The sequence below is a fragment of the Oncorhynchus masou genome, chromosome 32 (assembly GCF_036934945.1).
Source record: "Oncorhynchus masou masou isolate Uvic2021 chromosome 32, UVic_Omas_1.1, whole genome shotgun sequence".
Classification (NCBI taxonomy): Eukaryota; Metazoa; Chordata; class Actinopteri; order Salmoniformes; family Salmonidae; genus Oncorhynchus; species Oncorhynchus masou.
Window position 1 is genome coordinate 29,094,010 of NC_088243.1, and position 14,978 is coordinate 29,108,987.

Sequence of the window (14,978 nt, forward strand, 5' to 3'; positions counted from 1 at the left end):
ATTGCACGCTCCCTCAAAACTTGAGACATCTGTGTCATTGTGTTGTGTATCAAAGTTGCAAATATTTAAGTGTCAAAGGGTCTGAATACTTCCCGAAGGCACTGTAAATCAATACAGTAAGTATTGTGAAAAAGACCTCTCAGTACATAGTATAACTTAACTTGCTAGGAAATAAACAGAGACCAGGGTTCTTACCTACAGATATATTTGTATATAAATAATTAAGGATGAATGATACACTTGCAAACAATCTCCAATACACACAATACAATTTTAAGATATCACCCGGGTTTAGATTTAGGCTAAACTGAACATGTTAATTGGCGTCGTTGGAGCTCAAAAAAACATTATGCTAACATGCGCGCACGTTGATTTTGTCCACCCACACCAAACATGATCAGAACACGCATGTATATACTATATTAATTTGGGGACAGATCGAAAAGCATTAAACATTTATGGCAATTTAGTTAGCTAGCTTGCTGTTGCTAGCTAATTCGTCCTGGGATAGAAACATTGGGTTGTTATTTTACCTGAAATGCACAAGGTCCTCTACTCCGACAATTAATCCACAGATAAAAGGGTAAACAGAGTTTGTTTCCCCTCCTTCAGGCTGCTTCTTCTTCTTCTTTTGACTTTATATGGCGATTGGCAACCAATGTTAAGGTGCATTACCACTACCAACTGGGCTGGAATGTGGACCTCAGTTCATCTTTCAATCCCCCACATGGGTATATGCTCCTAAAAATGAATGAGGAGATGTTCAAGTTCTATTTTAGCCCCTGGCTATGCAGACGCTCATTGACCCGCGCGAGCAGTGTGAATGCAAAGAGTGAATAACATGTATGTGTACATTTATTTTGCAACGCTCGCGTACGTAACGCGAGCGGTGTGGTCAGCATGTAACCCCACACAGTTACTCATAGTTTCGTAGAAACCCCTTGAAAGCAACAGTTCCAAGGCAGTTGCCTATTTACAATCAAATTGGCAGAAAGTGCCCTGCATGCATCTGAAAAACGATGTTGAGTGTCAACAAAGCCCTTACATTCCCTCAGACCAAACTGTCCTCGCCAGCTCCCGATCCGATGAACCCAAGCTACATTAGCTCCTGAAGCCACTGGAACCTTGTCAATCCAGCCATGCAGCAAGCGAATTGAGACTACCCGATCGCTAAAATACGAATGTCACGCCCTGACCTTAGAGAGACGTTTTATTTTCTCTATTTGGTTAGGTCAGGGTGTGATTTGGGGTGGGCATTCTATGTTGTCTATTTCTTTGTTGTTTTTGCCAAGTGTTGCCTAGTATCGTTGTCTCTGATTGGGGATCATATATAAGTTATTATTTTCCGTTTGGATTTTGTGGGGTGTTATTTTCTGTTTAGTCTCTGTTACCTGACAGAACTGTTCGCTTTCGTTTTGTTACTTTGTTCGAGTGTTTTTTGATAAAAAAATAAATCATGAACACTTTTCACTCTGCCGCTTTGGTCCACTCCTTCCGACGACAGGCGTTACAACTAAACTATAAATCTTATTTTGTTAAGGTAAGTAAAGTAGGGTACAGTTAAAACCAAATCGGGAAAAAAATATTTTTTTGTACACAAAAAGTTTTCCCACCTCACAAGAGCATCTGTCCTCCTTTTTTTCTCTCCCTAGCAACAACAGAAAAAACTCCACGAAGCCCACTGCCCACCACTTATAGTCCAACTTGATTGGTTTAAACAGGTACACACCCTTCACATGAACAGAATCTGTCCCAACATATCTAAAGTTACATTACATAATAATTTAACCAACATAGACCCAACAGCGGAGGCTGTAGTAAAACATAGAGCTTATGAAATTATACAGTGGGGCAAAAAAGTATTTAGTCTGCCACCAAATGTGCAAGTTCTCCCACTTAAAAAGATGAGAGAGGCCTGTAATTTTCATCATAGGTACACTTCAACTATGATAGACAAAATGAAAAAAAAATCCAGAAAATCACATTGTAGGGTATATAACAAAGTATTAAGATAAACTTCTGTTATTGACAAAATACTTATTTTCCACCATAAATTTGCAAATAAATTCATTAAAAATCCTACAATGTGATTTTCTGGATTTTTTTTCTCATTTTGTCTGAATGTTGTCTCATGTTGTGAAATACCATTATTTTAACCTTTATTATACATTCTACCATAGTAATGCACAATTATGATAAATTGTACAACAAATTATCGTATGGTACCATCTTTATTAAGTGTGCTTTACCATAGTATAATTGCAGTATAATGCATTAAGTAAATCAACCCCCCAAGGTCAAGAGGTTGGTTGGTATTATATTGATTCGTTTACGTATTTGTCTGTGTGCACGCCAGTAGCTTCACGTTTCGTTTGTGCTTGTTTGTTTTGTTTGGTGAGTTTCTATTAATTAAAATATGTGGAACTCTACGCACGCTGCGCCTTGGTCCAATCATTATGACGATCGTGACAATGGTATAAATGATACCATGCTAATATTTAGGTACAATGGCAGAACCATGGTAGTACCATCATAGTTCTAGGCTAAAACCATGGTACACTTCCATGATTCAGACTATGCCATGGTATAAGTGAAAGTACCATAGTAGTACCATGCTATGAATGAAAATACCATAGTAGTACCATGGCACATTTTTGGAAGGGTGTAAAGTTGGCTAACTACAGTAGCAAACATTATGTTGGCAGCTCATTTGAGTTAGCCTGCACAGTGCACACTAAGTTTCTGTAGCAAGGTAGCTAATAATACAAAATAAATAAAAATATTTACTTACTTGAATAGGTTCTCCCACTGCCTCTGTTTTCTTGGTCCTTAGAAAATAATAACAATAATCTTCCCTAATTTTCCAATGGTAGCAGAAAGCAGCCAGCAATGTGGATGATTGGAGGCATATTACCTACTGACTCTGGTCTTCCAACATGGGGCCTAGCAGTGGGGCCTAGCAGTGTGGGGCCGAGCAGTGTACAAAGTACTTTAAAGTACTACTTAAGTATTTTTTGGGGGTATCTGTACCTAATTATTTATATTTTATATTTATATTTTTGACAACTTTTACTTCACCACATTCCTAAAGAAAAGAATGTACTTTTTACTCCATACATTTTCCCTGACACCCAAAAGTACTAGTTACATTTTGAATGGCGTGTCGCAGGGGACGGCACCAGCCAGGGGACCGGAAGGCCATAGTGCTGGAAGACCTGCTGGAACAGTGCCTCAGCGACCTGCAGAGCGGTAGGGAGACCAGAGAAAGGGATAAAACATCAGGATTTAGAGAATCGGTCCACAACAACCATGATAGTAGTGAAACCATCAGAAGAGGGTAGATCAGTGACGAAATCAATGGACAGATGAGACCCAAGCCGCTGAGGCACGGGAGGGGAAGGAGTTTCCCTGCTGGAGCGTGCCGGGAAGATTTAGTTTGGCCATATACGGAGCAGGTGTTGACATATCGAGCGATGTGCGGGTGATACCTGGGTGTCCAGCGACGAGAGATGTTTGCGCCCAGGTCAACAGCCCATTCCTTATCTCCATAGCCTAGTGGATGTCCACATCTATGTCCCAAAGCATGGGGGCAACCACTCGGGAGGGCGGTATAATTGGTGCACTCAGGACAGGAACTTCTCCTGAATTGTAGAGACTGGACAGGGCATCGGCTTTGATGTTCCTTGAACCTGGGCGATATGACAAGGTGAAGTCGAATCTAGTGAAGAAATGGGCTCACCTTTCTTTGCGCGGTTTCAGCCGCCTCTCTGTCCATATGTACTTCAGGTTCCGATGGTCGTGAGGATGAGAAATGGGTCCTTGGTGCCTTCCAGCCAGTGTCTCCACGCCTCTAATGCAAACTTCACCACCAAGAGCTCCCAATCGATGACATCATAGTTCCTCTCTGCAGGAGACCGTTCTTTTTAGTAGTATGCACATGGATACAATTTCTGTGGGTTACCCTGACATAGGGACATGACGGCCCCTATGCCCATTTCTGAAGTGGCCACCTCCACCACAAAGGGCAGTGTAGGATCTGGGTGTTTCAGTAACCTTCACTTTCATTGTTACTTGAGTAATTTTCTATTAATTGAGTAATTTTCTATTAAGGTGTCTTTACTTTTACTCATGTATGACAATTATGTACTTTTTTCCACCACTGGCGTCTAGTGCAGTTGCTAGGGGATTTGTGACGCAACTGCAAAACTGGGATTGTGATGCAGAACAATGGGCTGGAAATAGAACTTTCAGAATAAGAGTTGTTGCCACGGTGCTCAATAAAACTAATAGGTGTGAAAAAGTCCCTAAAAAACTTTGGCAAGTAGCAGGGAGATAAGGTAATATTATGAAACTGGGCTCCATGGCAGAGGCAATTAACTAGTTTTATATATTTAAAAAAATATGTTTCCAGCCTAGATGTAGGCTACAGAAAATGTCCTCAAAAGTAAAATAAAAGTTATACTATAGGTAATCTGAAGTTACACAGGAGTAGAAATACCCCCTATCAATGTTATGCTAATGAGGCGTCTGTAGGTAGGGTTATAATGACATTTTGTCTGATGTGTCTCTGTCTATTGGCCACTTCAACCTAATGATGGGTAGCCTCAGCATCTACCAGACCAGAGTTTTTGAAAGTTTTGGATGTAGCTCCATCATGTAATTTTGGCTTGCCTCGAACGTCACGCTCCCTGCCACTCGAGCATGGACTACTTACGCCACTCCCCCTTATTGGTGTCACCATGGAGATGGTTGCGGTGTGACGCTCCTGGTCCCCAGGAAGTAGCTCCATCTGTAAACACACGGGGAAATGGACGATAATCTTCAACTCGGAGACAGTGGAGTTGTAAAGAATGTAAGTGATTTACGATTTCAACTTGTACACAGAGTCTTTACATAATAAGTAACGTTAGTAATGTTTAGAATGTCATTGCAAACCTTGAACTTGAAATATGGTTTCTCTCTTGTCGAGGCAGCCTTTTCCAGGCAACTACTTAGCTAGCTAACGCGTTAGCATTGCCATCCAGCTCACTAAACATCGCTTTACAGCAATTGTGTGATAAAGTTAATATTCAACTAATGCTTCAGAGTTACGACCGTGTTCATGTCATTTTATGCTAACTTTTAGTGACTCTAATTATGATATTCACTCAGGTTGCAAAGTTAGGTCGACGGGCTCGCCAGGCTGCAGAGCCAACATCTTCAATGGAGGAGTCTCGACACGTCAGAAAATCCTCTTCTTCTACGTCGATGGGAGAGGTAGCTATGATTTATGATTGACTATCAGTGTTGCTTGTAATGTTTTATTTACCTAAAACCAAATATCATATATTACTTGTCATGGCCATTAACGTCACTGCATACACCTCACCTAAATATATGTGAATTATTTCTTATGCATGAACCAAGGAAGAGGAAGAGGTATTGTATGAGGGCACTTAAGTAATGAAATGCATTGGCAGTATTCATTTTATAACCCTACAGAGTAACTTTATACCACAAGAACATATACTGTACCCTCATAGATTGAATCCATACACATTACATATGATTTGAATGTAGGCATTCTACATACTAACTCAGCTGTCACTGGGTACCTCACACTGTGGTATTAAGTTACTTCATGTTGTGTTCAAGGGATGTACTGCTCTATTCTGCTTTATAGATGTAGGCATATTAGAGTACAGTTGTTCCTTTGGATACTGCTACTTTTATGTAAAAATGAGTTTGAAGTGGATCCTGCACAGTGGTATAGTGCTATTATTATTTTTAGACGAGGGAGTGCAAAAAAAAGTAAGTGATGTCATCATTTCCTCAGTTTGTACCGACAGATGTAGCCAATTGAATAGCCTATCATTATAGAATATCTATAAAATGGATCCTCCAATTGCAACATCTGCATATGTTCACACATACAGTATTGTCTAAAAAAAAAGTTAATACTCTAAAACACCAAATTAGGCATATGCTACCTCGTTTCAAAATAGGCCATCATCACTGTCAATCATGAATGATAATTCTTCATTCTTCGTATTCCCAGTTTCATGGGAATGCGCATTTCGGTCTTCTTGAATTACGGTTTAATGAGCGAATTAGAGCACATGGTGTTAACAAGCTATTAGCCTTTCTTGTATTTTGTTTCAATCAAAGCATATATCCTGCTGAGTGGCACACTCTGTTGAGTTTTGGCGCATTATTTTTTTTGGGGACCATTCATCTTCAGCTAACAATGTTTTTAGTGTAACAGTAACGTTGTAGGCCTACTATGCTATGGTATTATATTCGGTTCTGTAATGTAAAACGCTAATGAATCATTATGTAATCTTGCAAAACATTGAATAAGCTTTGATCTACTAAACAAGCACCATTGTGAGAAGTGATCATTACGCAATAAGGCCTGAGGAGGTGTGGTATATGTCCAATATACCACGGCTAAAGTTCGTTCTTAGGCACGGTGCAACGTGGAGACACAGCCCTGAGCCGTGGTATATTGGCCATATACCACAAACCCAAGAGGTGCCTTATTGCTATTATAAACTGGTTACCAACATAATTAGAGCAGTAAAAGTAAATGTTTTGTCATACCGTAGTATGTCTGATACAATGGCTTGTGAAAGTATTCACCCCCATGGAATTTTTCCTATTTTGTTGCCTTACAACCTGGAATTAAAATGAATTTTTGGGGTGTTTGTATCTTCTGATTTACACAACCTGACTACCACTTTGAAGGTGCAAAATATTTTTTATGGTGAAACAAACAAGAAATTGAGCGTGCATAACTATTCATCCCCCAAAGTCAATACTTTGTAGAGCCACCTTTTGCAGCAATTACAGCTGCAAGCCTCTTGGGGGTATGTCTTTATAAGCTTGGCACATCTAGCCACTGGGATTTTTGCCCATTCTTCAAGGAAAAACTGCTCCAGCTACTTCAAGTTGGATGGGTTCCGCTGGTGTACAGCAATCTTTAAGTCATACCACAGATTCTCAATTAGATTGAGATCTGGGCTTTGACCTGGCCATTCCAAGACATTTAAATGTTCCCCTTAAACCACTCGAGTGTTGCTTTAGCAGTATTCTTAGGATCATTGTCCTGATGGAAGGTGAACCTCCGTCCAGGTCTCAAATCTCTGGAAGACTGAAGCAGGTTTCCCTCAAGAATTTCCCTGTATTTAACGCCATCCATCATTCCTTCAATTATGACCAGTTTCCCAGTTCCTGCCGATGAAAAACATTTTTTTTTCTCCTTTATTTAACCAGGTAGGCTAGTTGAGAACAAGTTCTCATTTACAACTCCGACCAGGCCAAGATAAAGCAAAGCAGTTCGACACATACAACAACACAGAGTTTAAACAACAGAGTCAATAATACAGTAGGAAAATTCTATATACAGTGTGTGCAAATTAGGTAGGATAAGGGAGGTAAGGCAATAAATAGGCCATGGTGGCGAAGTAATTACAATATAGCAATTAAACACTGGAATGGTAGATGTGCAAAAGATGAATGTGCAAGTAGCGATACTGGGGTGCAAAGGAGCAAGATAAATAAATATATACAGTATGGGGATGAGGTAGTTGGATGGGCTATTTATAGATGGGCTATGTACATGTGCAGTGATCTGTGAGCTGCTCTGACAGCTGGTGCTTAAAGCTAATGAGGGAAATATGAGTCTCCAGCTTCAGTGACTTTTGCAGCACGTTCCAGTCTTTGGGAGCAGAGAACATAAAGGAAAGGCGACCAAAGGAGGAATTGGCTTTGGGGGTGACCAGTGAGCTATACCTGCTGGAGCGTGTGCTGCTATGGTGACCAGTGAGCTGAGTTACGGCTGGGCTTTACCTAGCAGAGACTTGTGGATGACCTGGAGCCAGTGGGTTTGGCGACGAGTATGAAGTGAGGGCCAGCCAACGAGAGCGCACAGCTCGCAGTGGTGGGTAGTATATGGGGCTTTGGGGACAAAACGGATGGCACTGTGATAGACTGCATCCAATTTGTAGAGTAAAGTGTTGGAGGCTATTTTGTAAATGACATTGCCGAAGTTGAGGATCGGTAGGATAGTCAGTTTTATGAGGGTGTGTTTGGCAGCATGAGTGTTTTTTCTGGATCAAACGCGTCAAATAAATGGACATTTGGATATATATGGACGGAATTAATCAAACAAAAGGACCAGTTGTGATGTTTATGGGACATATTGGAGTGCCAACGAAAGAAGCTTGTCAAAGGTAATGCATGTTTTATATTTTATTTCTATGTTTAGTGTAGCGCCTGCAGGGTCGAAATATGCTACCCTGTGTTTACTATTGTGCTATCATCAGATAATAGCTTCTTATGCTTTCGCAGAAAAGCCTTTTTAAAATCTGACATGTTGGCTGGATTCACAACGAGTGTAGCTTTAATTGAGTTTCTTACATGTTTGATTTTTATATCATTTTTGTTAATTTGCCGCGCTGCATTTTCCCTGTTTTTTGCCCAAGAGGGACACAACCGTCCCATATACCATAAGAAGTTAACACAGTGTCCAAAGAAGGGCCAGAGGTATACAGAATGGTGTCATCTGCATAGAGGTGAATCAGAGAATCACCAGCAGCAAGAGCGACATCATTGATGGATACAGAGAAGAGAGTCGACCTGAGAATTGAACCCTGTAGCACCCCCATAGAGACTGCCTGCCAGAGGTCCGGACAATAGGCCCTCAGATTTGACACACGGAACTCTATCAGAGAAGTAGTTGGTAAAGCAGGCGAGGCAATCATTTGAGAAACCAAGGCTGTTGAGTCTGCTGATAAGATTGTGGTGATTGACAGAGTAGAAAGCCTTGGCCAGGTCGATGAATATGGCTGCACAGTAATGTCTCTTATCGATGGCGGTTATGATATTGTTTAGGACCTTGAGTGTGGCTGATGTGCACCTGTGACCAGCTCTGAAACCAGATTGCATAGCGGGGAAGGTATGGTGGGATTCTGTTTGTTAACTTGGCTTTCGAAGACCATAGAAAGGCAGGGTAGGATGGATATAGGTCTGTAGCAGTTTGGGTCTAGAGTGTCTGCACCTTTTGAAGAAGGGGATGACTGCGGCAGCGTTCCAATCTTTGGTAATCTCAGACGATACGAAAAATAGGTTGAACGGGCTAGTAATAGGGGTTGCAACATTTTTGGCAGATAATTTTAGTAAGAGAGAATCCAGATTGTCTAGCACGGCTGATTTGTAGGGGTCAAGATTTTATCGCTCTTTCAGAACACCAGCTATCTGGATTTGAGTGAAGGAGAAATGTGGGAGTCTTGGGTGAGTTTCTGTGGGGGGGTGCAGGGCTGTTGACTGGGGTAGGGGTAGCCAGGTGGAAAGCATGGCCAGCCGTAGAAAAATGCTTCTTGAAATTCTCAATTATAGTGAATTTATCGGTGGTGACAGTGTTTCCTAGCCTCAGTTGAGTTTGTGCTACAGGATGCAAATTTCTGCTTGAAAAAGCTAGCCGTAGCATTCCCAACTGCCTGTGTATATTGGTTCCTAACTCCTGTTAAAAGTTGCATATCACAGGGGCTATTCGATGCTAATGCAGAACGCCACAGGATGTTTTTGTGCTGGTCAAGGGCAGTCAGGTCTGGAGAGAACCAATGGCTATATCTGTTCCTTGTCCTACATTTTTTTGAATGGGGCATGCTTATTGAAGATGGTAAGGAAGGCACTTTTAAAGAATAACCAGGTATCCTCTACTGACGGGATGAGGTAAATATCCTTCCAGGATACCTGGGCCAGGTCAGTTAGAAAGGGAGCATTTGGGAGCATTTGACAGTGATGAGGGGTGGTCGTTTGACCGCAGACCCGTTACGGATGCAGGAAATGAGGCAGTGATCGCTGAGATCTTGGTTGAAAACAGCAGAGGTGTATTTAGAGGGCAAGTTGGTTAGTATGATATCTTTGAGGGTGCCCGTGTTTACGGATTTGGGGTTGTACCTGGTGGGTTCATTGATAATTTGTGTGAGATTAAGGGCATCAAGCTTAGATTGTAGGATGGCCGGGATGTTAAGCATGTCCCAGTTTAGGTCACCTTGCAGCACGAGCTCTGAAGATAGATGAGGGGCAATCAATTCACATATGGTGTCCAGGGCACAGCTGGGGGCAGAGGGGGGTCTGTAGCAAGCGGAAACGGTGAGAGACTTGCTTCTGGAAAGGTGGATTTTTAAAAAGTAGAAGCTCAAATTGTTTGTGTACAGACCTGGATAGTAAGACAGAACTCTGTAGGCTATCTCTGCAGTAGATTGCAACACCGCCCCCTTTGGCAGTTCTATCTTGTCGGAAAATGTTATAGTTAGGGATGGAAATTTCAGGGATTTTGGTGGTCTTCCTAAGCCAGAATACAGACACGGCAAGGACATCCGGGTTGGCAGAGTGTGCTAAAGCAGTGACTAAAACAAACTTAGGGAGGAGGCTTCTAATGTTAACATGCATGAAACCAAGGCTTTTACGGTTACAGAAGTCAACAAATGAGAGCTAGGCACTGTAGGAGTGGAGCTAGGCACTGCGGGGCCTGGATTATATGGGGCGGCAGGGTAGCCTAGTGGTAAGAGCGTTGGACTAGTAACCGGAAAGTTTCAAGTTAAAACCCCCGAGCTGACGAGGTACAAATCTGTCGTTCTGCCCCTGAACAGGCAGTTAACCCACTGTTCCTAGGCCGTCATTGAAAATAAGAATTTGTTCTTAACTGACTTGCCTAGTTAAATAAAGGTAAAATAAAAAACCTCTACATCACCAGAGGAACAGAGGAGGAGTAGGATAAGGGTACAGCTAAAGGCTATCAGAACTGGCCGTCTATTACGTTTGGAACAGAGAGCAAAAGGAGCAGGTTTCTGGCTGCGATAGAAACATCTACACAGCTTGATGCTGCCACCACCATGCTTCACTGTGGGGATGATGTTCTCGGGGTAATGAGAGGTGTTGGGTTTGCGCCAGACATAGCATTTTCCTTCATGGCCAAAAAGCTTAATTTTAGTCTCATCTGACCAGAGTACCTTCTTCCATATGTTTGGGGAGTTTCCCACATGCCTTGTGGCGAACACCAAAAGTGCTTGCTTATTTTTTTTTCTTTAAGAAATGGCTTTTTTTCTGACCACTCATCCCTAAAACCTAGATCTGTCGAGTGTACGGCTTAAAGTGGTCCTATGGACAGATTCTCCAATCTCCGCTGTGGAGCTTTACAGCTCCTTCAGGGTTATCTTTGGTCTCTTTGTTGCCTCTCTGATTAATGCCCTCCTTGCCTGGTCCGTGAGTGTTGGTGGGCAGCCCTCTCTTGGCAGTTTTGTTGTGGTGCCATATTCTTTCCATTTTTTTATAATGGATTTAATGGTGTTCTGTGGGATGTTCAAAGTTTCTGATATTTTTTTTATAACCCAACCCAGATCTGTACTTCTCCACAACTTTATCCCTGACCTGTTTGGAGAGGTCCTTGGTCTTCATGACTTGCTTAGTGGTGTGGCAGACTCTGGGGCCTTTCAGAACAGGTGTATATACTGTGATCATGTGACAGATCATGTGACACTTAGATTGCACACGGTTGGACTTCATTTAACTAATTATGTGACTTCTGAAGGTAATTGGTTGCACCAGATCTTATTTAGGGGCTTCATAGCAAAGGGGGTGAATACATATGCTCGCACCACTTTTCAGTTTTACATTTTTTTTTTCATCTTTTGAATGAAGTAATTTTTTTCATTTCACTTCACCAATTTGGACTATTTTGTGTATGTCCATTACATGAAATCCAAATAAATATCAATTTAAATTACAGATTGTATTGAAACTAAATAGGAAAAAGGCCAAGGGGGTGAATACTTTTCAAGGCACTGTATACCACAACTGTCAGCCAATCAGCATTCAGGACTTGAACCACCCAGTTTATAATATTAAATTTGTAATAATAATAAGTGATGAGTATGACTATTAGGCGTAGGCACAAGATCTTGATGAGATGTAATTTTAAGCGAATTGAGCGTCCTTCGTGGTGCTGAAAGGTCAGCGCCAGGATCGCGCAATGATGCTAAAGAAGTTGAACCAACTTGTGTTGCTGAAGGACAGGTCTGCCATTTGGCCAGTTCAGAAACAAACAACAATCATTTGCAGTAGGCCTATAGCCTAATAGTCCTACGACTATGTGATATAGCTATTTGTAGGCTATAGTCTAATCTAAATACAAATACATATAGCTTAATATCATTGTACTGTTTGCGTGGAGCGCTTTATTGCGAGTAGACATTTCATTGTATTGTGTATCTTTCACGCTGTATCATAAGTAAACTTTGATTAGCTTGAACACATGGTTACAGTATACCTTATTACATAATTTTAAGAAAACAGAGTTGAACTATCAATTCCGAGAAGTAGTGTGCATAAATTATCACTATGTAGGACTTTTGCTTTAAAACAAGCCATGAAATCAAGCTTTTGGTGTGGTATATTCATGCATCTCAATAAACGACAACCTGAATGCATTATCACCTCCAACTTGGCCCATTTCACATTTCCAATTTACCACCCTGATATACCAAGCTAGAACGGGCCCTGCATCTCAACAAATTGCCAATGTAGGCTAAATATCCCAAGCAGGGCTACAGCAATTTACAGAGAGGATCAGGCTCTTTGGGTTTGTAGTGGCCACTCTGGTTTGGGTGTCCTCGGCATAATGTAGTCGCCTTAACCAAGTGGTCACATATCGTTCTGGATTCCAATGCATAACGGGTCCTTGGAGTTTGCCCTTTTTAATATATTTTTTTAACATTCTGATTGGCGAAAGTGGTCAAGCCTCCGACGGGCCTCCGCAGTGCACGTAGCCTATACTTCCTCATCATATTTGGTTTGTCAATCTATCGTTTTTTTATGGAATTTTTGTAGTTAATTAAATATAATTTTGAATTTATCCGCATGAATTTTCCAGAAATAGTTTTACCTGCTCTGTGTATTCTCAAATAGAAAAAAGTGAGGTAGTGCCACTCCTCCGGGCACCAGCAGCACCACATCCCTGATCCTGCAGTTTCTTTGACTTAAAAGTTGTCCTACGTACCTGGTGGTCTTGAGTTGCTTGTTTTTTATGCAAAGCCCAGCTACCCAGTTCCATCACATATGAAATTGTAGGAATAGGGACTAGTGGTACTTTTCAATTGAGTCTTACCTCCACACCAGGGGATCAGCAAATAGATTCAGCCAAAACATAATTACAAATTATTTGTAGATTGAAAGACGGATATCATAATTATTTGACTAAGACATAACCATTTCAAACTTTGCTTACATTTGTATACGGTCACATATATCTCTTATGTGTGTTCTGTGGGAATACTTTGGAACAGATTTCCAAAATTAAAATCACTAAGAGTGGATTTGCTTTTGTTTTTTTCAACAAAAAATGTTTTGCTCAGAAAACTTGGGTGGCAAAATAAAATCACCCGAGGTCTGCCAGTTGGGGAACCCTGCTCTAGTGTAATTGTGTTTCCATCAGGAGTGTGACAGTAATGACTTGGAGCGTACAGAATCAACAAATTCTGCTTCATTCGACAGTTGCTTTGTGAGAAGGTGTTAAAGTTCACAGTTAGCTTTTGTTATGTTAACACTAGCTGAAAAGTACCCAGATGTAACGGCGTTCTTCGTTTGTCGAAAGAGAGTCGGACCGAAATGCAGCGTGTTGGTTACTCATGTTTTTTTAATGAATGAATCGCGGTACATGAAATAACTGATATAAATAAATAACAACAAAACGGAACGTGAAACCTAATTACAGCCTATCTGGTGAAACTACACAGAGACAGGAACAATCACCCACGAAATACACAGTGAAACCCAGGCTACCTAAATACGGTTCCCTATCAGAGACAACAAGAATCACCTGACTCTGATTGAGAACCGCCTCAGGCAGCCAAACCTAAACTAAACACACCCCTAATCAACCACAATCCCAATGCCTACAAAAATCCAAATACGACAACACAATAACATAAACCCATGTCACACCCTGGCCTGACCAACTAATTAACTAAAACACAAAATACTAAGACCAAGGCGTGACACCAGATGCCTAGGTTTGGCCTCAAGTCAGGGAAGGTCCGCTGAAGCCAGGGCCCAATGAGACACGGAGGCCGGTCCGCATAGATGCAAACCAGAGTATTTTTTGTAAAACACCAGGGTAAATCCTCAGTGAAAACTCACCAAATATGTTATTTTTGAATTGGCCTAGGCTATTTGCTTTGTTACATTGTTGTCTGTTCTATATCTCTGGTTGTTATGAAGAGAGAGGATAGATTTGAGTTTGTCTGAAGTTTGTTCAGCCCCGTGTACTAATCTGCACTTGCTCCTGGACCCTCATCTTGCACAGTCACATAGAAAATGCTTTCAAAATTATATATATATTTTTGATGAGTTTAGTTATTTTTCATGTTCAAATAACTCATCATAAGCTAAAGATAGGTCTTCATCTTCAAAGATCAACTGCTTTTGTATCGTCTTTGTCATCAGTATTTATCCTCATTAATTCCTAATTACATAGAGCGCTCCGAGTGTTCTTTTTGGTAGCAGACTGTAAAAGCAGGATTTACCCAGAGTAATTAAATACTGTTAATAAGTTGCCACATTTGTCATTCATTTATCCTCCCTTGTTCTTGTTGAAATATTTTTCTTTACTTTTTGCATGAAATTACTTGTTCAGCCTCAACCTCCCAGCTTAATACCATCAGCCAGCCTCCCCTTCCTCCATAGACGCTGACATTCACATTTATAAATGGGTTTGCTGAAGGAACCAGCCATGAAAGATGTTTTCCTCTTTCATGTCGAAAGTAAGAAATTCCTCCTGACCAATATGTCCTTTGCAGACCCAATTTGGTAATGAGAATGTTGTGCTTTTTTTCCAAATTCATTTGTCTGCTGCCTACCCTTGTGTGCTCTGAGGAATTCATTCATTCAAGTGCTGGTCCCCAGCTCCCCGGGCCCCGGTCACAGGACCACAATCC

The 14,978-nt window shown here is 41.2% G+C and overlaps 1 protein-coding gene across 2 annotated transcripts in view; it reads left to right on the forward strand.

Moving 5' to 3' along the window:
• Positions 1-4,754: 4,754 nt before the first annotated feature.
• LOC135526964 (intraflagellar transport protein 43 homolog A) overlaps positions 4,755-14,978 on the forward strand; it is a 29,767-nt gene continuing 19,543 nt past the window's right edge. For both annotated transcript variants that reach the window (XM_064955634.1, XM_064955635.1), the window contains exons 1-2: positions 4,755-4,852; positions 5,152-5,256. In XM_064955634.1, the coding sequence (XP_064811706.1) occupies positions 4,808-4,852; positions 5,152-5,256 (150 nt within the window). In that variant the 5' untranslated portion in view covers positions 4,755-4,807. The remainder of the gene's footprint in view (positions 4,853-5,151; positions 5,257-14,978) is intronic.